Below are 27,616 nucleotides of genomic sequence, written 5' to 3' on the forward strand. Positions count from 1 at the left end.
CTGTCATTGGTTGGCTGTCAATGTCAAACAACAAAGATGGCGCGAAAATATCGTTCAGAAATTGTTAATAAATAAGGTAACGATTTAACGCGTAACGTTTTTTTAACGATGCGGTTAGACGATAAACGAAAACTAAAATAGGTACACTTTTTTGCTAAACGTAATGACTGAGAGAAGGCCACGTACTGTAAAACGCAGTATGGGTTGTCCACCCACCCACAAGGTCGAACGAAAACAACATGCTCATATAGGTAGCAGGAGGCGTTGGATGCAAGCCGACCAACCGGGAATATCGCCAGGAATCGAACCCGGAAATTATTAGGTAAGTACATTTAATGCGTAGTTGCATCATTTGCAGGGCAGGAAATGTTTGTTAGGGAAATTACAAAAGTATTCGTACTATACCTAAGTACATACCTACACAATGTAGCCTACCTACATAATACCAAATAAGTAACTAATATTTAGGATTACTGAGTCAATCCAGTCTTAATTTCGATTTTACATTGTCTAGTGAAAATGTTGTAAGTACCTAATACTTAATTTATAAGCATGCACTTAATTTGGCAAGTTGCTGAAACGGTTTGATTTCAAATAAAACTACAAATTGTATATACGAAAGTTTTTTTTAAATAATTGGGTATATTTACAATAGATTAATTAACAAACGTGAGTTACATGAATAATGTTAGAAGTAGTACCTGAGTACCTCGTAATGCACATTCACACTCAATATCAAATACACTAAATATCAGAGATCTTTAGGATCGGACTTAATTTTACTGTAATTCAGTATTGGAATGTAAGCCTGTTATAAATAAGTTAAATATAAACTTAATTGTATAAAAAATAATAACAAAGTCAAAACTAACCGTAGCAAGACCAAAAAATATGTAAAAGCAACAATTTATTGAACAAACTTGCAATAAGCGATCTACCAGTGGTCGAAAATCCAAATGCACAATTTAGAAGTTTCTAGTTACAAACAGACGGCATCAAAATGGTTTTATCTAAATTGAAACAAACTTTAGATTTGAATTTATCGCCTTACCATTACCACCTTAATTACGACTTACTTACAACAATCACTGAGAAAAATAAATAACAAAAATAGTGTGTATCACAAACGAAAACTAATAATAAGTTATAAACATCACAGACAACTACATTACCTAACCGTAAATGACTGGAACTTATAGTGAGATTCCTTTTATATCAATAAATACTAATAGTCCGCACCAATAGACTTCGGTGGATAATTTTACAGAGCAAATGTCAACATGTAGAATCAACAGCACATCAGACTATACATTTTTATTGCAAAATAAGCCTTAATACAACGACGTAAAATGCCAATGTGTAGCATGACGTGCTGTTGTCATATGACACCGAAAGTTATAGCCCTAGTAATTTGATAGCTAAGTGAAATAATGTGAAACAGTTTTGCTTCTGTTTCAGTCAGTTATTAACACAACTTACACCAAAATCCAGTCTATTAGCGCGAGCTATACACTTGACTAACAGTTCACATCGCTATGGCACTCGGTTTCAAGCCGATAATCACTTTTCGAAGCCAAACTAGACAAAAAATTCCTGAAAATATTACATCTTTAAAAAAGAATAACTAGAAGTGAAACATACGAGTAGAGTCAAAGTTATTGAAAGAATGAGGTACCAAATAATATTGCTCCTTTTGTTATTGAAATTACCTTTGTATTATACCCTACCCTTATAGTGAAACTAGTTGTTAGTTTCACTTTCAAGTATTTCTGCTTAGTAGAGCCTAAAGATTCAAGTAGGTAATTACATATTAACTACAGGAATTGACTAGACAGAAGGCGCACGCGTGACTTTAAGGGATTAACGATTCCCATTAAGAGTACCTAAATAGCTCTGAATAATTAATACCTACGCCACTTGCGCATGTCGCAGTTGAATCCATAAGTTGAGAAAACGCGTTAAAAGAAGACACCATTTGTTAACTAAATAAATGTGCCTACGGCTTTTTCAAACGCCAAAACAAACTATGGGGCTTTGAAACCATCCTGCCCGAGCGCCGACCAATCCATTTCTCTAAACTATGCTATAGACTTAAAATGTAATATTTATCCCATATTACTGTACAAAACGCTTATTCATTCGCAAAATTTGTCCTATTTGTTATTATTATACTGCGTCGAACAATCCCGGACTTAGAGCCGGCCATATTACGTACACTTCCATCGAAGGGCTCACCGGATTAAATATATTTAAGATATCCCTTTCTTATTGCACCCTCCCGCCTGCCAGACATTTTGCTAATCATCTAACTATATGGCAATACGATCATTTCACTACATTACGAAACTCTTAATTACTAACTAACCGCTGTCTATTGGACTAAGATCCGTCGTCACAGCACGAAAGAAACCTGACAACCTACAACATGACAGACACAAAAGTGCAACGTGAACTAACCACGCGATACCTCGGGTGTACCGCGGCGTAAGATGCACTCCGCCATCTTGGCTCTATAGGCGCCACATCAAGTAACCATTTCCTAAACATACCTAACACCCGCTACGTTCCCACAGCAGTACAGGTAATTCAGTAGTGATTTTACAGGATATTGCAGAATCCTATAAAATTCACACATGGAAATGTTTCACGGACGTCAAAGGCTGAAATTCAGTTATTGTTTACGAATAAGATCCTTCATGTTTTTTTACGGACAGAAGAAAATCGTTTATTCATTATAATTTAACTCTTAATTTCATTTACTCAATTGAGTTTTTCCAAAAATATTTAATTGATTACACTGTTGCCGGTGGCAATAATGAGTATGTTTATCTTAATTGCATCTGAATTCGTGAAAATTATCTCAGTATCACCTGAAAATCAAGCAAATGACGACGTGTGAAATCTATAAGATTTCCAGGAAACTGCTTACTGAACTGCTATGGGAACGGGCCCCCATCGTTTCCCCACTTACAGCCTAAAAACAAATGTCAACTTATAAATACATTTTAAGTGCATTTGCTTCGACTTCACCTCATTTAGAGTGGAAAACATGTTTTTCCTGCGGCGCTAACCACTTCTTTACCTCATTAATTTACCAATTCATTTAAACAATCACGATTAACTTATAAGATAACTATAATGTGGCGCTTTTAGGCCACCTTTACACCACCACCCACCGGCGAGAGGTAGCGAATGACGTCCTACTCGACAATTTCCAAAAGTTCTCAAACTAGACCTTTTCGTATCACTATGAAACGTATTTTAGGGCTGAATATCAAATATCAACTGAACTACTAATGGAATTCCTCGTCTTATCGCGTCCTATCTAATATTGAACGGAATGCAATCTGCATCTGGATCGCTGGACCGTCCCCCTTTTGGTACAGCGTCGTCTCTGCAAAGGTATTTTGCATCTCCTTCTGACTACACAGTTCTTGGTCAATCATCAAGTTAGTGATCGTTAATTAATTGATGGTCATTGAGCAAATTGGTTTAATTTCTAATTTATTCGTCTCTAAAGTAGGCACCAGCGTAATAGGTATCAAGCTGGCAGAAGTAAATAGGAATTGATAGATTAATTAATGATAAATGACTACTTAATTTCAAAACTCGCATCCCTAAGCATCCGTTTTTGAACAGCGCTCTAGTAATTTTACTAATCGGATGTTAGGTTTTAAATCTAAAATAGCTCTGAGTATTAATTTCGGAACGCTTAAGGCCTCATCTATGGAAGATTTAACGATTCTGTAATCATCTAACACTAAAAAGGAAATCCAATTTAACCTCTACCCAAATTTTTGGAACCCCTCCAAAAACAGCTGTACACCTACTTATTGCTGTCCCACATTCGTTGAGGTTAGACGACCACTAGGCTCTGGTCCGTGAGCACCTAGAATTTGGTCCAATGACCCTAAGCTACCCATCCTTATCGCTCGCGCCTAATTATATTGCTGTCGCGACTGTGCGACGGGCGCCCGCAGTGAGTGTGCGAGCGCGACATCAACATAATTACGCGCGAGCGATAAGGATGGGTAGCTTGGGGTCATTGGACAAAATTCTACGTGCTTATGAACCAGGCTTTAGAACATTGACGATTGATCAAGTACTGCAGTCATGATAAGCCGACATCAGACCCGGCTTGGGCGGTCGGTGAGGGCTAACCGGAGGACGGCGACCTCCGTGTGTCAGGCGGCGGAGAGGGCGAGGGGAGGCGCGGGGGCGGGGTGCGCGGGCGCAGGCGGCGGGCTGTCAATGACCCCGCACGCTTTCAATTCAGTGAACACTTCTGTGAAGAATCCTGGTTCGGAGTTGATTCGGAGCATGTTGAAGGAGAGGCGGTCGACGATGAGCAGACAGCGGTCCCAGAACTTGTCTTTGGAGTCTTCGACGAGGAACGGCTTGAGGGGGTAGGATATCTCGTTGCCCATGTATGAGTAGGAGAGGTAGAGACAGGTGAGTACTACCGCCTGCAGGTCTTGGGGCCGCGCAATGCGTTCGCCGTCGACCAGCTCGCGGACCAGCATGTACACGAACACGACGTTCGCCGGGTTGATGAACGCCACGTCCTGGAATGAGAGAATGTATCGGTCAGACTCAATGCGAATTGCATCAATTTACAAAATATAAATGCAATATTTGCGTAGTAAATTAGTGGCTACGATTTGCTACGAAATGTAAAAATATTCGCTGAAGGTACCAATTTTTTTTTACTCTAGACAAGATATTCCTAATTTACTCTGCGAACCGATTTATAGAACTAAATGCATCGTAGTACTCGTAGCTACTGAAAAGTAGTGTAGATATAAGATTAGTAAGATTTTTATACTACAGAATATGCTACGGCGACTACGACGCTTCTACGAGGTTACGTAGTCTAGGTTCTGCTAATATGAATTAATCATAGATTCATTGTCTTAGGAGTTAATACGTAGTATTTATTTTTTATTACAGGTTTTTTCCCAGACAGTGAACATTTAAACTAGGATCAAATAAGATCAATAAGATTTGTATACTACAGAATATGCTACGGCGACTACGACATCTACGAGATATCGTAGGTCCTCGTAGTATGAAGCAAAATCGTAATTGTTTTCTATGACACCTTTTCCCAGACTGTGAACAATACAATAAGCTTAAATCAAATAAAATCAGTAAGATTTTTATAGGTTGGTCATTCTCCGGATCTGGATTATTTTGTTGATTACCCCGACCTTTTTTATTTTTTAATTTACAGTAAGTTTAGGTAAAACATTTCAAAATAGACATTATTACGAGCATATTTTTTATATTGGCCCATCTGTAGCAAGCAGGAATAAAAAGTTATGCGACATCAAAATTTTCATGGTCGGGGTAATCAAAGTTGGGAGTCAGAGTAATCAAAAATAAAACAAAATATTTTATTTTCTAAGGTTTTTTTTAAGTTATGGTAAAATAAATGTTATTTTGATGTATAAACGACAATATTGTAAAGTTTCAACAAAATCTGTTAAGTAGTTGTTGCGTAAAAGAGTAAAAAACATACATAAACATTATACATATAATATTAGTGACTAAATGTCCTATGTCTCCTATATGGGACAGAAGGCGTCCACAACAGTCCTCCATCGCATTCGGTCTTGAGCTTCGCGTTTGATCTCGCTACAAGTCTTAACAGTGCGCCGCTATGTTTTTTTGGCGCGACCACGTTTGCATTTTCCCTGGGGGTTCCAATCTAGAGCCTGCTTGGGGATGTGATCGGGGTCCCTTCGGAGTGTGTGGCCGATCCAGTTCCACTTGCAGCGTTTATTCTGCTGAACGATCGGTATTTCGTGGCAGCGTTCCAAAAGTTCATCGTTTGAAGATTTTGGAGAATTCGGCGAAGACAGCGGCTGAAGAAGATCTGCAGCTGGTGCGAGATAACCTTAGTGACCTTCCACGTTTCACGCCCGCTCATAGAGCAGAACTGGTTTGACGTTGGACCCGACCTTGCTTGGGTCAATTTCCGTGACTGCCATACGGCTCGAAGTTGTGCGAAGATAGCTCTGGCCTTGGCAATGTGCGAAGTGATGTCCTCTTCGGTACCTCCAGGCTCTGAAACGATGCTCCCGAGGTAAGTGAAATTGTGGACTCGTTGGACATCCTCTGCACCAACGGTGTGCAATTCCTCACTCCAGATCGCATCTCTTGGGTCTTCCGGTACTGATACCCTTGCTTTACCCTTTTTTCGGCACAATAATTAGAAGCCCCTTACGCCAGTCGTCTGGGACTTCCTCTTCCATCCAGATGTTTTCGAAGACAGGTATCAGGACGTAAACGACGGAGTTTACATCGGCTTACAGCATTTCAGCGGTGATAAGGTCGAGTCCAGGGGTCTTGCCAATTTTGAGGGATAATATTATGTATTAATAGGAGATAGGATTTCATTTTAGTAAAGGGTAATTTTGCCCTTTAAACGTTATTTAGTTAATCATTCATTAGTAAAATTACAGTATAATTGATTACTCGGTGACAAAAGTCGGGGTAATCAAGGTCGGGGTAGTCTAAAAATTAAGGTTTATCCTGAGCCCTGCTCAATCTGTAAGTTGAATCCCATATTATGTTTTAATACACAAAAATGCGGTTACATGGACCATTTGATTATTCCTGTACATTCTCAAGAACTTTCCATGTAAAGAAACCTAAAAAAACAGGATAGAGTAAATCAATCGTGCACTGAACTAAGGTCGGGGTAATCATATTCTTATCTCGATAACTCCGAAATCCTGCGACGAGTTGCATTACCGATCACCTCGGCACGCAGGCCACCACTAAAGGTTCACGGGGGAGGATAGAGCTCGTTTCTAAATTGCGTAGCTAGGGACGTAGGCGCACATTAGCGACGTGTCGGGGTAATCACGGTTAACGCCCGGACACAACTTCAAATAGTTATTTTACAAAACCTTTTAGTGATATAGTTATATCGTATTTAATTTATCAATGTTTATTTAATCAGTAATCGATTACATAAGCATTGAAAGCGGTAATAATGTCGGATTAATTTATACGAGCAAATTTGTTCTGAAATCGGGAGCGCGGACACGTCGTGGTAATCAATTTTTGACGACTTACGATTTTTTTTAAATTACTTAATTAACTATTATTAACTATCTCTGTGGTTTAACAACAAGAACCAAAGTTATACTATTAGATAAAAATATTTGTTACTAAAATATTATGATATTCGGGTACTTTTTGGCCCCGGACACGTGATTTTCTTGGCCGGTGGAATGACCCAGGTAACTACTACAGAATATCCTACGGCGACTACGACGCTCCTACGACGTATCGTAGCTTAGGGTCTCGTAGTACTAAAAAACGGAATGACGTATTTCTATTACGACGACAACTTTTCCCAGACTGTGAACATTCTAGATCGTTAGATCAAATAAGATCAATAAGATTTTTTTTATACTACAGAGTATGCTACGACGACTACGACGCTTCTACGAGGTTCTCGTAGTATGAACTGAAATGTATTTTTTTGCTATAACAGCTTTTCCCAGAATGTGGTGTGAACATTATATACTAGGGTCAAAAGATCAATAACATTTTTATACTACAAAATATGCTACGGCCACTACGACTTCTACGTGCTTTCGTAGGAACTCGTAGTATGAAGCAAAATCGTAATTATTTGCTATGACCGCATTTTCAATTTTTCCAGACTGTCAAACAAACCAACTGTGAGTCAGGTCAGGTCAGGTCAGGTGTTCTCGCTAGCGATTACGTAAAAAAAATACATAAAATGAATGACAAATTATACAGTGCCCCTAGCGGCTACTTTCAAAAACTAAAATCTTCATAGATTTTTTGACGCAGTCGCTAGCGAGCACATCTAACGTAAACTCATAGTAAGCACACTGTTTAAATACGTGAGACACACGCAGTTGGCCAGTCTAAAGACTTAGAAGCTATTCTGGATTTACGTGAATCTAACTCTAATTAGATTAGACATTAAGTTAATTCTCTTCATAAACTCCATCTCTGATGTTAAAATCACTTATGTAGGTTAGGATTAAGTCTGTTATCAAATTATGAACTAAAACAAACTAGATTATGCTGAGATAGACTATAGATTTCGTAGAAATTACAAAAGTCAAAAACTAATTAGGGAATTAGGTACTTTCATAATATCCTGCCTTACATTAACTTAGACAACTTTTATTTGAAAGCAGTAGTACCTATGTAGGTAATATTTTATTTTGATTTTTATTTATCTTTATTAAAGAAACATACAGCCACATACATGATCAAGTCACATTGGGTTTATACATTTGCTTGCGCGTACCTACTCTTAGAAAATACCTTAGTACAATTTATACTAATATTATAAATGCGAAAGTAACTCTGTCTGTCAGTCTGTCTGTCAGTCTTGCTTTCATAATTAAATACTAATTAACATAATTAAATTTGGCATAGAGATAGTTTGAGTCCCGGGAAAGGACATAGGATAGTTTTACCGCAGTTTTTGAAACAGGGACGCGCGCGATAAAGTTTTTCTGTGACAGACAAAATTCCACGCGGGCGAAGCCGCCGGCGGAAAGCTAGTATTACATAATCCGAGTTCCTAAGAATCCATTTCGTTGAATCGTTTATTAATAATTTATGAAACAACTTGACATTTCACGGTTGCCCAACGCGTTATAAATAGGCTACTCTTTTATTTAGCACACACAAACAACGTGCGAAGAAGTGCGTCATCAAATAAACTTGGGTCCTTCGAAGTTTACGTGAAATGAACCCTTAATCATAATAGAAAAAAAGTTATTTTCGGTTGAACTTCGTGAGCAATGTTCATAACCGAAGTTGTTAATAACATTCCTGTTTTAGTTTGACGTTTGGCATTTATCGCCTGAAAACGGGTGGGCGAGAATAGGGTCTGTAACACGAGCTTCGAGCTTTGTAAACGAACCAAAGTCGCTGACATAGCCCGACGGATTAGCAAGCTGAAGTGGCAATGGGCAGGGCACATAGTACGCAGAACTGACGGCCGATGGGGCAGAAAGGTTCTGGAATGGAGGCCGCGTACCGGAAAACGCAGCGTGGGACGTCCACCTACAAGGTGGACCGACGACATCGTAAAGGTAGCAGGGAAGCGCTGGACGCAGACCGCTGCCAATCGATCAACATGGAAAGCATTGGGGGAGGCCTATGTTCAGCAGTGGACGTCCTATGGCTGAAATGATGATGATGAATGATGAACACGAGCTTCTACAGTCAGCCTCAAATAGTTCTTGACATCCAAAGTGGCTTAAAAGAAGATAACACAACCTTATTCCAATTGTAACAAAGATGTGTTGCGAACTTATTGGCTAAGCACTTTGGGTGTCACGAACTATTTGACGCTGACTGTACCTACTGCCTACTCGTACTAGAAGGAAAATTACTGTACATGATACTTTGAAAGTTGTTAAAATAGAAACAAAGGTCATAAACCACTTGTATACCATTATCTGTGTTGTGTAGTGAAAAACATTTTATTTTCTTTTTGATTACCTACGTGCGTGTTACATAAAAATAGCACCCTTGTCTCTAAGATTAATCTCTCTAAAATGTGCTAGGTACATAAAAATGTGATTCTTGTTTCCGAGATAAATGACAGTGTAATAAAACATTTTGAAGTCTGTTTCTGTCTGTTTTATCCGCCTAATTTCCGCCACGGCTGAACCTATTTCAACTTGACTTCACTGTGGGCTGAGTGTGAGTTTACATCAAACGTCCTTACTAGTGAGCGCGTTAAAAACGTGCATGAAAATTTTAGTTCTTGAACGTTTCCGCTAGGGGCGCTGTACAATCCGTCATACATATAATGTCATTTTTTTATGCGCTCACTAGAGAGGACGTTTTAGACTAAGAGCTAGTGAACGCCAGACCTACGTTATTTTATAAAGGCTGAAAGTTTGTCAGCGCATGCTCCCAACATAGCTAAGAACCATGGCCAAACATGAAGTTTGGGTCATGGTGGCTTTGGCAGACAGACGGTACTAAAGGTGAGTAAAATACCAACTTAATTACGTCAAAGTATAAAGGCTGACTTTTTGATATTTCCTTCAAAATGTTATTAGAAATGACGTCATTAATTGACAGACACCTACCATGGTGGCAGCCCTTAGCCAGACACCTAAAGTTCATGAAAATGTAGTCTTACTTACGTCATACTATAAAAGCTGATATTTACATAAAATATTTGAACTATCATTTGATGAAGTTTCCTCATCAGCCAGACACTTCTGATGGTTCCTTTGCCTTGCCAGACAGCTTTTAGGGTGGCTGAAAGTGCGAACGCGAGGCACTATAAATATTGTTTTTTGTACTTTTTCTTAAGTTACTCAAGTATTTGAGTCTGTAAATCATCATTTCATGTTGATGAGCTGATGATGGAAGGTAAGTACAACTCCTTAAGGCTTAGGTAATCCCTAATTTTAAAGTGATTACCTCTGAAAGTTGCCTAGAGTAAAGTTCTTAGCAACATTATCATTACCTATGTTAATGCTAATGTTGCTAAGAACTTTACTCTAGGCGTTTAGCAACTATTTTGAAGATAAAATTTGTGGCACCACATTTTCCGTGTATATAAATTCTAGTGAGGATTTGGGGGTCCTAGTTCAATATAGAATTGTTATAGTATTACTTGATACTATAAATTTGATTATACTATGCATAGTAATAGATATCGTGATGGTTTCACTGGAAGGATACTCTGCAGCGCAACCACTTTTCAATAACAAAATACGGCGAAACCTGTGACATAGTTTTTTTAAAATAGGACTAAAATTTTAAAGACATTTCAAAGATTTATTTTAGAAACTTACACTAGTTAAATCAAAAGTAGTTCCGCCGGGGAGCATGATGTGAATTATCCTACAACTCCTAAGCGTTAAGGAGTTGTACCTTCCACCAACATGGGATGATGACTAGCTGATGCAAACACCCAAATAACTTTAGAAACTATACTTAAATATACTGGTTAAAGAATTGTCATCCAACTCCTAAGCCTTAAGGAGTTGTACTTACCTTCCATCATCAGCTCATCAACATGAGATGATGATTTACAGACTCAAATACTTGAGTAACTTAAGAAAAAGTACAAAAAACAATATTTATAGTGCCTCGCGTTCGCACTTTCAGCCACCCTAAAAGCTGTCTGGCAAGGCGAAGGAACCATCAGAAGTGTCTGGCTGATGAGGAAACTTCATCAAATGATAGTTCAAATATTTTATGTAAATATCAGCTTTTATAGTATGACGTAAGTAGGACTACATTTTCATGAACTTTAAGGTGTCTGGCTAAGGGCTGCCACCATGGTAGGTGTCTGTCAATTAATGACGTCATTTCTAATAACATTTTGAAGGAAATATCAAAAAGTCAGCCTTTATACTTTGACGTAATTAAGTTGGTATTTTACACACCTTTAGTACCGTCTGTCTGCCAAAGCCACCATGACCCAAACTTTATGTTTGGCCATGGTTCTTAGCTATGTTGGGAGCATGCGCTGACAAACTTTCAGCCTTTATAAAATAACGTAGGTCTGGCGTTCACTAGCTCTTAGTCTATTTGATTTAAACTCATACTCAGGCCTCTGACAGCTAATGATATTAGAAGGAAGCAAATTTTATTTTAGAAATTGAATTAGAACAAGTAACAATGACATTATTACGATTGCTATCATCAAAAAAACTCTTCATGATAGACGAAATGGGTGAAGCTGCAGTTAGGTTAATTTTCATATAAAACGATTCATTTTGTTTCTCATCTCTTTTCTATATATTATAAATAAATACAGTCATAGTGTAAAACGAAAATAGACTATGATAAAAATAGACACCTTGACCCATAAGCCTAGAAAACTAGTGAAGGCTCACATCTGATCCGTCAAGTCAATCGATATGTGAACTTGTCCAGATGCCAACAATGTTGTACTACTTACAACTGATGCACTATTTACATTTGCAACAAATAAATATGTAGTAGTAGTAGCAAGCCATTAGCCAACGAGTTTGAATATTTTTGGTGTTCTTTTGCTTTTGGATATTTGCAGATTCATCATAATTAATAGATTCAATAATTCGTTTTCATATGATGGTAAATGGTAATGGTTCACAGAATGAACAGTGAATACTCTTTTCACCTTACAGTCATGTAAAGGTTAGCGAAATGGCCAACCATATTTTAAGAGTTTGTGTGTGAAGTAAGGGCCTGTAGAGCTAGAAGCTTGGCTCTATTATTGAGATCTGGAACTTTTTGACAGACATACAGTCTATATGGTCCTCTTTTGGCAACATTTTTCATGAAGATGTTTTTGGTGGGATGTGTTTTACCGAAATGAATAAATAAGGTAGGTATATCTCATGTTATAAACAAAAACTTCTGCTTCATTTTAGGGATTATTCATAATCCGTGATAGACCATACACATGAGCGTAGCCACATGTTGACTCTAGTCTTCTTAGCCATCTTCATAATATTAACCATCTCATTTAATTAGCACGACACCTACACTAACAGTAACAACACAAAGTCGTTGTTTGTTCAGTTTTAGTCCTTTTAGTAAATAACAAAGTTCACCAACAGTCTGCGTCTCTACGGACTCGACTCAGGGACAACCAGAATAAATGATAGCACCCACTACGCAACTTTAATCAAAGTATGACTCTACCGCGAAAGGAACTATCAAAACATTATTAAACTTTGACCAAAACTAGCTTCTGTAATAAAACTTAAGAGTATGTTTGTGTTTGTCATCAGCAGATCAAGATATTCATTTTTGTTGCATAATAGCCCCTTTTTGTCGAAGAAAAATGCATTAACACGGGACTTGGTCAGCCACCAAGTCAGAACAGGGCATATACTAACTAAAAAGACTCGGTGCTCCGTCATTCGCCTTAAGTGGTAAGGAACTGTGGGATTCCGGACAAAGCATTCACTACCAGTCCCTCCCAGATGCATTATAAGATTATAGCACCTATACTAACTGCTCAAATTGCCACATAATTAACCTTTAGGTGTCTGATTCATAAGTGTGTATTGTAAATAATGTGTTTTAATATATTCGTCAAAGTAAGTTAAAGCCATAATAGACTTATAATAAACAAGTTGACAGAAAAATCACGTTTCGGATAATCTAATTTAATGAGATTAGTCAAAATGTAGTCCTATTAAAGACTGCATTTTTATAACATTTACTAACATATCGCACCTCCGGTGCGACACTTTCACTTATGCAAATTGTAGTTTTTCTAGAGAAACATTTAAAAATTTACACCTCACAAAACAATGTTTTAAAATGTAGGTATAGATGAGATGAACAGCATTTACTAAAACATAACGAAACTATGCGTACTCTAAGTTAAGGCTTGGTATTTCTGCTAAAGTAGGTATTTCGCGCTGTCAAAATCTGCGCGCGCAATACTTCGCCGAAGACAGCGCGCCAAAGAGCTCTCGCGGCTACACAGTATAGAAATACGCAGTTGGTTAGGTTAGGTTGACTTCCTTCCGTTCAAGCGTCACACTCACATCACTTTCTAATACAAATCATATCAAAGTGATACAAATTAAAACAACTTTCAAAATTTTTGGGAATATATTTTAGAATCGAATAAATATAGAATATAACTGCCAAAGTAAACACGGTTCAAAGAGGCTTGGCGTCACCCGACCTTCCGGAAGTTCCGCGCCGGCTAAAATAATTTTAAGATTACGTCACCCGACCTATCGGTAGATCCTCGGGAGCTTGAGCGATTGGAAAAACATTTTATGATCAGTTACTCGTAGTAGCGATTATTTAGAGCTTGGATAATAAATTATAGATGTTGCAATTCACAAAGCTTTGCATGTAGTTAATTACATTAATCAGTACACGCTTCAATTTTGTTCAGTCTTTTTGTTTATTAATAAATAGAAATATCATACTAAAATTGCATACATATTTGTTTGTATTGATCTGGGTGTTTTCTTTCCATAATTTATGTATAACGTATGTACGGGGCTCTGTATCGAAAATCACTATGAGCAATGAGCATCACACACGGTTACCTGGAGTGCATTACCGCAGCAAAATTTTTATAAATGTTGTGCTTTAGAGAGTCGAGAGTATAGCAGATAATTAGTCCACCGTGAGCAGAAATTTGTCCATTAATAGCAAAATTCGTTCAAATTATAGTTTTAAAGTTATTAGGAAAACACAGATTTTGCTGGGGTAACGTTTCAAACATTACCCTGCAAATTTTTTTTTGAAAGTCGTTCTATCCCGGAACCAAATACATGGATAGGTAGCTCTTGTTGCGTAGTAATTTGTCCACGAATAGCAAAATTTGTTCGTGTTCCGGTTCTCAAGTTATTTAGAATTTTGCTGGGGTAATGTTTTGTGATGTCCCAGATCTCGTAAATGGCTCAACGCAGAAGTTTGAATAAAATTCCAATGATAGACCTTGATATGTCCAAATTAGTTTAAACATTAGTCATTGATTTGAATGATAAACACCAGTGTAATTAAAAGATTTCAGAAAATCAGATAAAACGGATTTGTGAGTAAACCAGTACTCTTACAATCGAATAAAAAGGAGTAGCATGTACCCTTGGTACACCTTTATAACCACAGTAAATATAAATGATGTGGCTTTGCGCAAAAGAGAGATTTCAAGAAATCTATCTGCTGCATCTGCCATGTTTTTGGCTATAAGATTCTTCTATCTTACGGCTTAGACCTTTAGCTACAGACCTTAGACAGTATTTTTGTGAAAATTCTTACGCATGGTGGAGGAAGGGACGCTCTAGAGACTCAAGTCTAGAAGGAGTCATATGAACTCCAGTTTTAAATCCGTTGACATCTGCCATCTTTTTGGCTAGAAGATTCTTCTATCTTACAGCTTAGACCTTTAGCTACACTAGCTAGCTTTAGCAACAGACCTTAGACAGTATTTTTTATTATTTATTTGTGTCAGTGTGCTCTTCTAAAGAGTGTAAGACGATTGTATGTAGGTACTATTAAAATGTAATTTTAACTCATTGGTTTTGTCTCATATTTGAGGAATGTACTATGTATCATGAGAAGAGGCTTCGTTTAAAAGGATGCGAACGATTTAAATTTCAATAGGTAGACAAAATTGATAATTCTCAATTATCAAAAATTTAAGCTTTCTCCAGTAACACTGATATTATTATACTGTGACTCATCAAAGTCATCATTGTCAAAAATATTGACAAATCGCGAACTGTCACGGCCAAAAAACTGACACGCGTCCGTCCTCCGTAAGCGCCACCGCGCGACTGATTGAGATTGTCCAAGCCGTCATGGACGATTTTTTCCACATTTTTTAACATAGTAACCAAATAAGACGCAATATAAAAATTTCATCCGTTAAAAGCCCTCAAGATATTTCTGAACTTTAGTTTAGTAAAAGATTTAGAATCTCAAATCGCTTATTTTAAAAATAAAACCATATATAGAAAACGAATAGAGGTAACTTTGGGAATATATTCTATCGAGTCAACTTCATCAAATCGTGTTTCCATCCGTTAATAGCCCTAGAAAATATCCTCAACTATGCCCAATAAAAATCTTAGCCTTTAATTTTACTGTTTAGTACCTCAAAAATGAAAAATGAAAACCTCATTTTCGCCATTTTCTCTGCTACCCGGCCTTAAGGGGTGCTCTAGGATCATTATTGGATATTTAACTCAATTTTTTGCAAAAGTGACAGTATCGCACCGGGGGTGCGATATTATGATAGGACTCCTTCATAACATTATGGTAAATATTGTAAAAAAAACCTTCCTAATGTTAAAAGAGCTGATTAGGTCCTTTTGTTTGATTACTAAGGCTGAGTTGCACCACCTAACTTTAACGGGAACTATGACAATAACCAGTGCTTTTTGTATGGAGTTTGACACATTTTTGACGTTGGTAAAAGTTAAAATAAGATGGTGCAACTCAGCCTAAGTAAATTTTTGCTTGTTGTAGGTAACTATGTAGAAAGAAAGAAAGAAAGAAAATATTTTATTTGGCCCAACATATTAAATTATTACAGTATACAGTTTACAATACTTGCACATTTGTGGACCAAAATGGCATCCGCTCAGCATTGTGTCCTGCTCTGAGGTAGACCCCAGAACAAGACACTGTTATTCTTTGGAGGCCACTTTTTGTGTGTCAAGGTATTGCAAATAAACGGTTTTCTATCTATCTATCTACTTTTTCAACCACTAGCCCTAGAGAACAGTCCACAGTATAAAAAATGGATAAATGCAAAGCCGACCAAATCCCGGGATCAAAGGGAACAGATCGGACGGGATTAACGAAGGATCGGTCATCGGGTTCAATCTCACCCTTTTCACAAGTTTTTGTGGGCACAAAATATTTTCGAAAGACAATATAGTATATAAAGTAGGTAGGTTATGCGTGAAGTATGTAACATAATAAGATAGTCGCACTATGTTTTGATAGAAGTAGTATTGTATTACGAGTATGTGAACAGTGAAATTAACAAAGTGGCGCCCGACGTGGTGGCTGCGGTTCATGTTTCCTAAGTAAGTTTAATATTAGTAATAACTATAAACTATTGATCAACTACATAAATATTATGATCATAGAGTACCTATATCTCTATGACTAATTCAACATTATATTTGGAAATCACAACCGTTAAGGTTTTCAATATTATAATCTAAATTACGTATTAGCATACATGCATTCTTGCATTGAAACAAAGAAAATCATGAGCTTTCATAAAACACACTTTAAAAAGTATAAGACCAAGAAGGTCATTCGATTTTATTATGTATGATTCATAATCTTTTCTTGATGCTAGGTTACTCAGAGACTTCTTAGAAATTTTCGAATTATTCATGACATTTCTCACGAATTTCAATCCGCATTACAGAGAAAAGCATCCTTTCGGAACGGCAACTTGGTATTGCGAAACGCTACCGAAACCGCGGCACGCGTGAGGGTGGACCTCCCCCAAATCTGCCGTCTCTTTCTAAACAAAACCCCGATTCATGTCTTCAGACTATCGATTTTGGTGCTGACGTACGCTTCGCTCAGCTATTTGAATGAAATGTTTATGTGCCGATGAAAATGCCAAGTCTGGAATGAGAGATTACTCTTTTTCTTGAGCGGGCTGCAGAAGCAATATACCTACCTACTTTGAAAATGAAATGTTTAATCTCCGCCTACGTATGTCGAGGGGTAAAAATGTTTGCGCAAATATTTTACGTTATGAATAATGCGGAGAATTTGGGAAAACCGGAGAATGAGGGAGTTATAAATAACAGTAAAATAAACGAGGATATTAAGTGACGCTTCTATTTTTAACACAGGGGATGTCAAGGGTGAACTTTAGACGTGGTTGATTAAGTTTGATGCCCAGGTAAGACTCATACTTGGTTAAATTGATTAAAAATAACTTGGTCAGGTTAAATTCTATGGACTGGCGATCCTTTATAGTCCAGTCAATGAATGCCTTAACGACGGTGTAGAGAGAAATCCGTGGAACACAATTTCTGACCTCGGGACTTTATTTAGCCTAGTTAGGTGGTGAACATAGCAAAAGTCCCCGCCCTTAGCCCTTGAGCCGGCGGGGAGAGGGGGGTTTAAAGGTACCACTTTTCGGTTTTTCGCTTAATCCTCGGAAACTATGCGTCCTAGTGACATTACTACTATGAACCAAAAAAAGCTTAATCAATTTGCTACAGGTGAGACCGTCAAGTTTTTCTACATCTTGTATAGTTTTTGCGGCATCTGCTCTAGAAGGTCTGTAAAATTGGAATTTTTATTGTTGTCTTACATGTTCCTTTCAGGAGAAAATCGACTAAATCAACATTGAGCAAACACTATAGACATGCGGGAGCATGTTAAGCCTAGTTCCAGGGAGGGGACTGCACCGTGCGTATATTTAGACGAACCAATTAGAGCCACTTTTGACTCCTCATCATTCAAAAACTGCTGTGCATTAACACTTCAAATTTGGCTCATGTATTGAGACTTGCAAGATATACATCAGCTTTAAATTTCATAAATATACCTCAAACGGTTATTTAGGTATTGACGTTCAAAAATCGATATTTAGAGCACTAAAATCTATCTATCACATGTGAAATGTTAAAATTTATTGGTTTTTTATTTGTTCCTATGTATTTACATAACTACCTTTCTGGATGCCAAATTTGAACCTTCGAGGTCATCTAGAAGTGGTTAGAATTTGGTCTATAGATCAGACATGTTGATTATTGAACGTCAATATCTAAAGAACCGTTTGAGGCATATTTATGAAATTTGAAACTAATGTATATATTGCAAGTCTCAACACATGAGCCAAATTTGAAGTGTTAATGCACAGTAGTTTTTGAGTGATGAGGAGTCAAAAGTGGCTCAAAGTGGTTCGTCTAAATATACGCACGGTGCAGTCCCCTCCCTGGAACTAGGCTTAACATGCTCCCGCATGTCTAGAATGATTGCTTAATGTTGATGTAGTCGATTTTCTCCTGATGGAAACATGTAAGACAAAAATAAAATTTCCAATATTACAGACCTTCTAGAGCAGATGCCGCGAAAACTATACAATTTATAGAAAAACTTGTCTATCTCACCTGTAGCAAATTGAATATGCTTTTTTTGGTTCAAAGTTGTCATGTCATTAGGACGCATAGTTTCCGAGGATTAAGCGAAAAACCGAAAAGTGGCACCTTTAAACCCCCCTCTCCCCGCCGGCTCAAGGGCTAAGGGCGGGGACTTTTGCTATGTTCACCTCCTAACTAGTCTAAATAAAGTCCTGAAGTCAGAAATTGTGTTCTACAGTTTTCCATCTATAATGCTTTATTGACTGGACTATAAGACATTCTTAATCTGTAATGTATGTAGGCACTCGTGTTTCACTGAAAGCCTATTAAAACTTTTAAGAGAATTAAATCAATTTTCTTAAGATTTCTTCCATTTGAATAAAAGCTGAGAACTAAGAATAAGTTAGGCTTCAAATTTTGCTAATATCAAGCAAAGTAGCCAAAAGTTAATATCTCAGTACGTGATGCTGCAACGTACAACCCAGTAGAAATACATTGTTTTTATTATTGCGCCAACTCTTCACTGCGCCGCCGGGAGACATCTCCCAGTGAGCCATAGCTCACTCACTTTTTCAAAATGTGTTACAACGCAACACTGGTATAATTCAAAAGAAAGGCATATAATAGTAGAGGATCAGTGATATTTCTACTTGAAAACAAATGAAACTGTATTGACAATACAAACAAAGGAACCTTGTTTTGCAATTCCATGGTTGTACCACAGAATAATAATAAGTACAGTTGTACTGTAACACAATTTTGAGTTAACTCAATGAGATGAGCTGACGCAACAAGCTGCGCCAAAGTTACTGAGTTGCCCATCTGTAATTCCCAGTGAACCTAGGCGATATTACCTACAGTGGGATATTTTACGACAATGTTTAACTATAGCTCTGCCTCCTTGGACGAATAAACCACTGGACACGAAACCTACAAGATTTCTAAGGAAACACGATCAACCACTTTTTGCGGGGGGAGAGGTTTGACAATTGTCAAATAATGACATTTAGTGCTGGGAAAAGATCGTAAATTTTTATCGATAGTTATGTAAATGAATGAATGAATGAACCTAACGAGATAAATGAATAAAATTATGGATTGATTTAATATTGAAAGTTTCTTTAATTGAAAGACTATAATTAATTATTGTATCGTGTTTATTATAGTGCCATTGGTAAATCATAGGTACAAATAATATTACAAGTTATTCATATAGGTAGGTAACTAGGTGAAATATTTTTTTGCTGTGTTATCATTATCAAATTCGTAAAGCAATAAACAAGTAATATTCTGTTACGATCGACTGCTAACTAGCTTTTGGTCTCAACAAATGTTATAATCTGTCTCACGTCACGGACAAAAGTTTCATCAATAGCCTATTTCTATACATTTCATAAAACACAATTTGATAACATTATGACAATGTATTGCTTTGTAGTGCTTGCAGTACGGATGCACTATCTGAGATTATTTAATTCTTATCTAATGTTGTTGATATTCTTATGTTTAGGTCATTCGAGAAGACCTCCCAGTACTTATTTCGGTTTTGAAGACGTCGGTATATCCTAACTTCATTGATTCCAGAGCAATTTCGCGTTTCCGCTGTAAGCTGGATATTATCTTTGGTCGAAGATGTGTACACAGGGTACCTATCCTGTTGATGAGGGGTATTTCTTTTAGGGTTTTGTGCAGAATCGCAGAATATCCTGTCTCCTTGTTTTGCTTTCATAGATCGTTTCCTTCAAGTCTTAGAGTGGGTGCTTGTGCTTCCTCCTGAATAATGAGGTCTAAATGTAGAGATTCAGAAAGAAGTCAAGTGATGCCGATATAGTGGTTCTCATACAACCCGTGGCCGCTATGTTTGCTAGGCACTATGCATGTTGTCGATATGACTCGCCCAGTTCAATTTGTTGTCAAGGGAGATGCTCAGATATTTCACCTGTGTTGGTTTTGTTTTGAAAAGTTCAGTGGCCTAATTCACGTATCTTGACAGTCAAGATCTCTCTGATGTTCAGAAGTCGTCCCATTGAAAAACAGTTGATGACAGGATGGACCAAATCAAGTTCCAACCACCCCGGTATTTCACTAAACGTGAGGGGATGACACAGATCTAAAAGGTTCCACCTCGGTATTGCATACTGAAAATAAAACCTGTTAATAAAATAAAAAATAATAATAATATGTAATCGTGGTCATTTGGCGTATTTTTGTGATGATATTATTAATATTTAGATGCAATGAAAAGTTTAAATTGTATGTTCCATCTGTGTGGATCTCATCATCTTTTGTTTCATGTGACTAAAATAAAGCCAAAAAATCAATCAACATCAAAAATATTTTATTCAAATTTGACCAGTGTTTTGGCACTTATGAATGTCAAAGATAACTTAAAAAAAACCGACCAAGTGCGTGTCGGGCGGGGGCCACGCGTAATGTAGGGTTCCGTAGTTGTTGTCCTTCGTTAACACAATATATTTTAGAAGCAAGCAATTACTTCATCTAAAGTAACTTTTTGTATTTTCTTCTAAGGAATTTTTATTAGTTAAGTATAACACATGAGTCAAATGACTATTACTCCTAAACTAACTGATGTATCTTAACCGTTATAGTTTTCCTTGAAAGGTCATAAAATAAATTATTATTATGAATTTTCCCAGATTTTTCAAGCTAACGGTTTAGTTTTTAGAGGGGACTCGAAAAAAAATTGGCACTTTAAACTTTAATAATTTGCAAACAGATCTCTAAATGGAAAAATAGCCTTAAAAACCCCTAAGCAATTTTAAAAGACTTGTCCAACGATATCCCACACGATGAGGTAGAAGATGACCCCTAGATGTAAAGCAACTAGCTACCGTAATAATTTTTTTTTTTCAAAATTTTATCTTACTGTTTTATCGGCGTGATTAATATACATACCTCCACAAAATTACAGCTCTCTAGTGCCAATAGTTTCCAAGCAAAACCTCGGACAGACAGACATAGCAAAACTATAAGGGTTCCTTGTCAGGACTACGGAACCCTAAAAAAGGTAGCCCTTTAGGGCACTTTATATGTCTCCTTATCTTTTGAGCCATACCAGTTACACAATTTGAACCATAAATGTTTTGTGTCTACTGATATTTTGGTGAATTAGTTGACTTTTAAGATAAAATATCTAATAAAATTTGATAATGATTGTACTTACAAATTTAGGCAAATTCAATGTAGGTATAGAATCTTTGTGCAGTTTTCTCTGTTTCGTAGAATTGGCATTGTAGCATTCTTCCGCAAAATGAATGCTACAAATGCAGTGGTTTTTAGTTGAAATCCACGTATTTTGTCTTCTGACTGCCTCTATCCACTTTCTCCTTCTATTTGGATCCACTGGAAATCTAAAATTAATTTGAATAATTTCAGTTTCAGTTTGTTTGGTATATCGATAAACTTATCGACATTTTTCAAGCCCTTTACGTCATAAAAAATGAGATGTGAATGAATGAATGAAACCTATAATCCAACCAAATTAAATATGCTACATGTTTTAAGCATTTACATGTACAATGAGTACTTTTTAAAATGACGTAATCATATTTTGTTTACATATCAAATTTTATTTATTTTACGAAAAAATTGCTACTATAATAGATTTAAAATGTACTTACGCGTGATAAGAAACATTTCTTGTGTGACCGGAATAATTTTTGCAATAAAGTACAGCGCATTTACCCATTTTTCGTGATATTTTTACTCTTCGAGAGCTCGCGTCATACTGACAAAGTGACAACCTGACAACATTTACCATGGCTAATTTAGCCTTGGTAAGTGCTAGCGGGGTAAAGACGAAAACGTCACTCGTTACGCGTCCAGTGGTTTATTCGTCCAAGTCTGCCTCACAACAAATGACAAGTGACATTTTCTGCACCACAATGCAATCCACGTAGCTCTTATAGAGTGTCAATTTCCATAACATGTCAAATGTATTCAAAGCATAAAACTTATTAATTACAGTCCCTATCGGTTCAGACTGGGCGCAAACTTGACTCATTCCAAGTGAGCTACTGCGGAACACGCAAAAGAATCGTAAAACTGCAGATCAATACAATGTTTGTTATGTGAAGAAGCCCTATTTGATCGCAATGATATGAATTTACAGCCTTCTGCGTATATTTTGTTTTGTTAGAAAAGTATTATTGTTATTGACTGCTATGTAGGATTTATGCCATTGAAAGTAACCTTGCTGACTAGATCCTACTTTGTAATTTGTTTTCTATTGATACCAATTTCATTGTCAAACGCTCCTAAAGCGCTAATCAATACCTTTGACTTTTACATAAGGTCAATGAACATTTGGGTAAACCTTACTGAATGAGTCAGTCATAGCGTTAGAGTACCTCCCAGCTTGCTGTGAGCTGATTACAGCATCAACGCCATTAATAGTGACCGACAAGGACGGCGTTTATTGGCTTAATTCGACTGCGGCATGAGCTGGCTGTTAGACAAAACAAATACAAAACAAAACAGGGAAACAGCTCAGGGCCACTGCAGGCGTGTCTCGGGAGTCTTAATAATGCACACTGCAGATGTTAGCTATAGAGGGGACTTTGTACGGCCGTCAACAGATGTCGCCAGCGGCGCGCGGTTGTTTACCTGCCAGCCCTGCAGCAGCAGCGAGCGGTCCACCGTCCGCAGCCACATGACCGCGTCACCCGCCTGGAAGTCGCGCAGCCGGTGGCACCGCGCGTGCAGGAACATGCCCAGGCACTTCAGCAGCTCAGACGTGGACGCCTGGATGACGGTCTTGCGCGGCGCCACCGCCGGCCCCACCACGCTCGTCGGTAGCTTCTCCGAGTAGCACACGTTGTTGTTGAGCGCGTTGGCCCGCAGCGCGTCCGGCGGCGGCAGCGGCGCGGGCACCGGCGTCGGCCGCGCGTACACCGCACCCTGCGCGCTCACGTTCTTGTTCCGGTCCAGCGGCGCGTTGTCCGTCAACGGCGCCCGGAACGTCGCCACGCTCTTGCTCTTGCATTCTAACTTCTTTTTGTTGTTGTTCGCCGTCGAAAACCTCTTCCACGAGAGCGCGTTTATGAACAGCGAGTGCTTCTTCAGGTTCTTCTCGAGCGCCGTCTTCTCGGAGATGATCTTGGCGGCGTCGTCGAGGGTGGCGCGGCGCTCGTCGCGCGGCAGGTCGCGGTTCTCGCGGTTCTTGGCGTTGTTGAGCCGCTCGTAGGAGTAGGCGAGCGCGGCGCGGTCGGGCGGCGGCGCGGCGGCGGGCGGGCGCCGCTCGCGCGGGCTGAAGCTCAGCACGGTGCCCATGAGGCCCGCGCGCGTGCAGCCGCTAAGTCCCATGCATGACGTGCGCGGCCGCTAGCGGCGACGGCCCGAGTGGGCTCGATACCCGCACGCACGCGCCTTCCCGCGCTATCGACCGCGGCGCGCGCAGCAGCTGACCGAGCCCCGCCCGCCCTGTAAACAAACCCCGACCGGAGCGGTAAATCGTGGATCGGCTTATTAATTTCAATTAAGCTCGAGACGTTGCCTTAATCGATACCGCGATAACTCTTTCGTCTCGTCGTCGCTGGACCACCAGCCTGCCGTGTGCGGTTCTCCGAGCGCTTATGTAATAATGCCGTTATGCGGTACTCCGCCGCCTGCGGCCGCTCTCTCGGACTGTAATCGTATTGAATCGAGTCACCTTCGATTGACGCGCAGTCGACAATTTTTCCCGTAAATTCCCGCTGCAAATGTAGGTTGATTCCAACGTCGACCTGACCTGAATACAATTTTCATTAAAAAAACGTCGGCACTAAAAAGCTTCCGCGTGGGGAAGCTTGAAAGCTTCTACCCATCGCTTTTAATTTAGTACTACAGAAACACTTCCCTTCTCATGACGTCAGACGTTGAAATGATCGTATTGACAGTAGTGAGCATATGGGTGACCTACTTACTCGAGCAAAAAAACTCGGTTCTCGATTCCCTATTTGTTCCGAGGACTCGAACCTGCGTCCCACGCCTCCAGGGATAATTCCAACATGTCCAATTTCCCGAACCACTTTGCCGGAATGGAACACCTGTTTCGTCACACTTATTAATCCCTGTTGACAAATAACATGTTACGTACACGACCCTTTTAGAATTCATATACAAAGGATACAATACAAACCCTTTCAGATAATATTTCATAGTACAGTACCAAAGGTTCGAATATGGGCAGCAATTTTCTCGACGTACAAGGAACACTTAAAGCATACTTTAAAGATACTAGAGATTGCATAACGTTCTAATTAGTGGGTCTGAAAGCATCTCCACTTATCTGCCTGCAATCATTTCAATTTTACTCCTTCTACCTAAGTAATAGAGGTTAAAACTGCTCGTCTGCTAGCGAAGAAAATGCTCAACAACGTGAAAAGGAGTGCGACATTCACAATCGTTCCAAGATGCAAGGGGACGGAACTGAGCTAAAAATGTATAGTACAGCTGCAAAATTTATAGAGTGCCTCGTCGAGTGGCGGTGGACAAATAAAGGTTCTTGAGACGTCCACCCCTAGCTATTATGTTAATAGGTCAGTATTTTTGCCCTGACATGCGCTTGTGCTGTGCTGACCACTAAGAAATAAAAAAGAAATGAGATCCAAAGAGCTGTATTATACCTTATAACAAGGAAGATTAAGTTGGTTATTACAATAATGATTGCAGGTCATATGGAGTATGAAGGAGACCATAATGGAGAGGAAAGTTAAAATGGTATAGCACATAAAATATTGTAAGACCGCCTAAAAAGAAATTGTGTCTTCGATTTGGTATTGCTTATAATTTGTAATAGGGCAGGTTAGCAAAAAAAATATTAGCCTTATTTTGGTGATAGCGCACGTAGTTAAGTCATTATCTCAGTACCTAGGTAAGTAGGAACCTTTTTCGTGATGCCACATGCAAATAAGTACACAATTACCGATATTCAAATGCATTTGCGGAGCAACGTTTTAATTAGGGGTACTAAAGGCATCTGTACCGAATAGGTAATCTAACCAACTACTCTGCATTGTTTCACGCCTTATGCCCTTGGGAATAAAGGTCATCTTTTCATCTGTACCCTCACCCTAGCGAGACTGGTCGCGAGCGTAACGAAGGGTGTCTGGATCACCCTATAGGGGAAAAAGATGGGGTCGTACAGGGGAACTAGACGGTACTAAGTACTATAACAATCATAGCAACATTGCTGTGTACAATCGTTGTTTCAGACGGCACAAAACAAGAAAAGTACCTACCTACCGACGATCCCTTTCCGGGTTGATAAATGTGCAACGACCATAGAGATATAGAGAGATGCCAACTAATGCGCTGAGTTCAAAACTCAGTGTCGCATTAGAAATTCACACAGACAAAATACTTAATCAAAATATTATGTGCTCATTATCCACTTCGGTATCTTTAGTACTATGCGGTATCTTTAGTAGAAATGTAAACTGTTTACATTATGACGGTCGCTGCTGTCATCATTGCTGTCACGAGCAATGTGTTCTGTTTTAGGGCATATTGCTGCGACACCGGCCCCGCCCCTTGTCACATCTCACTTTAGTTTCTGTGATCTGTGGAGACGACCTTAAACATCGACTCAAGAATGAGTCTCAAGAATGACTCCTCTGCAGTTTCCATAATTGACATTGAAATCAAAGTGATCACGTTCCAGCGAGGCCGCGTAATGTGTTTAGCGAAGCCCTACGGCCGCCCCCGCATCCGCTAAGCTTAGGGTTACCAGACGTAAGGAAAATTACTGTTTTGTCAGGAGTTTCAGCTATTTATCAATAATTAAACTTTTTTCTGCTAATGTAGGTAAACCTCTTGGGCTGGAGCTCTAAGTGGACTACGGCCTTGTCTTATCTTGTGTTGTCTGGAAGAGATCGCACTCTGGTGATGAAGACCACTTTCAATTTGCCATTTTGATCGAGTACTGTAAGTTTTGTGTATGTGGTGTGGAATAAGGGTAAACTATCTACTATATTGTCTGGTTACTTGGGACTTACAAACTTGTAAATTATAAACTAAGAATATTTTTTCTGGAAATATTATACCCCAATCCCCTTTCCTCCCCTGTGCCCGACTCGAGCGGAATTTATTTGCAAATCAGGAATATTGTCAGGTATTTAATAACTTCAAGTATCTGGTAACCCTAGCTAAGCCCTAGCAAATAGATGGCTATTTGCTTACCCACCGCTAAATGCGACATGGGGGTCTACTTCGCAACACAATCTCGATTGTGTCTGTCTCTTTTCACGTTACTATGATAGAGAGAGTGAGAGAAACGGATAGAAATGACTAGGTACTCGCCTTACCTCAGGCTGAATGCAGACGGTATGTGTACGTACGAGTATAATCTAAACTTATTAGCACTAGCTGACCCCGTGAACTTCGTAGGTACTACCTATGATCATCAGAAATAAATGGTGAAATGGCAATTTGTCTGTTATTGTATTTCTGTATGTTTCGAACAAAATAAAATAAATAAAAATAAATATTTTTTTCAAATCAGTCCTTTTTCCAGTTCCAGACTTTCGTAGCCTATCAATACAAACAAACAATCAAATCTTTCCAAATTCGTGTTTATGCGAGTCTCTCGAAGGTCCGGGGTTCGAATTCCACGTAAAACACTTGAGTGACATCACTTCGTTCAAAAGATATAGCAATCCGTGCTTTGGAGGACTCTTGCCATGTCCGATAGAGCCTTGTCAGACGCCTACAGCAGTGAGGGCTATCGTTTTAGCGCTCACCAGTTAGCGCTACTGTAGAGTAAGGTCCTGTCACTTGCTAGTAGCGAAGACAGTGGCGGCACCAACTTGTGAGCGCTAAAATGGTAGGAGGACTATCGCATTTGCACTCATCAAGATGGCGCCACTGTAGAGTAAGGTCCTGTCTATCGCCAGGGGTGCCAACTGTTAAGTATAAAAACGATAGCCCTCGTTCATTAGGGTTGAGTTGCACCATGTATTTTCACCATGGGGTTTGACAGATCTTTGATGTTTGTTATATGTAGTTAAGCCTAAGTCTGACAACAGCTCAGTGTTAACAACCCC

The 27,616-nt window shown here is 38.8% G+C and overlaps 1 protein-coding gene and 1 long non-coding RNA gene across 2 annotated transcripts; both read right to left on the reverse strand.

Moving 5' to 3' along the window:
* Positions 1-607: 607 nt before the first annotated feature.
* Positions 608-23,864, reverse strand: LOC135078803 (cyclin-dependent kinase 5 activator 1). The gene is made up of 2 exons (XM_063973364.1): positions 23,199-23,864; positions 608-4,565 (listed from the first exon to the last, which is right to left on the reverse strand). The coding sequence occupies exons 1-2, from the start codon at positions 23,862-23,864 to the stop codon at positions 4,185-4,187; spliced, it is 1,047 nt and encodes a 348-aa protein (XP_063829434.1). The 3' UTR covers positions 608-4,184.
* On the reverse strand, positions 19,712-22,431 carry LOC135078427 (uncharacterized). The gene is made up of 3 exons (XR_010258602.1): positions 22,214-22,431; positions 21,757-21,943; positions 19,712-20,723 (listed from the first exon to the last, which is right to left on the reverse strand). It is a non-coding gene; the product is annotated as an uncharacterized LOC135078427 (long non-coding RNA).
* Positions 23,865-27,616: the final 3,752 nt, after the last annotated feature.

The sequence above is a fragment of the Ostrinia nubilalis genome, chromosome 15 (assembly GCF_963855985.1).
Source record: "Ostrinia nubilalis chromosome 15, ilOstNubi1.1, whole genome shotgun sequence".
Classification (NCBI taxonomy): Eukaryota; Metazoa; Arthropoda; class Insecta; order Lepidoptera; family Crambidae; genus Ostrinia; species Ostrinia nubilalis.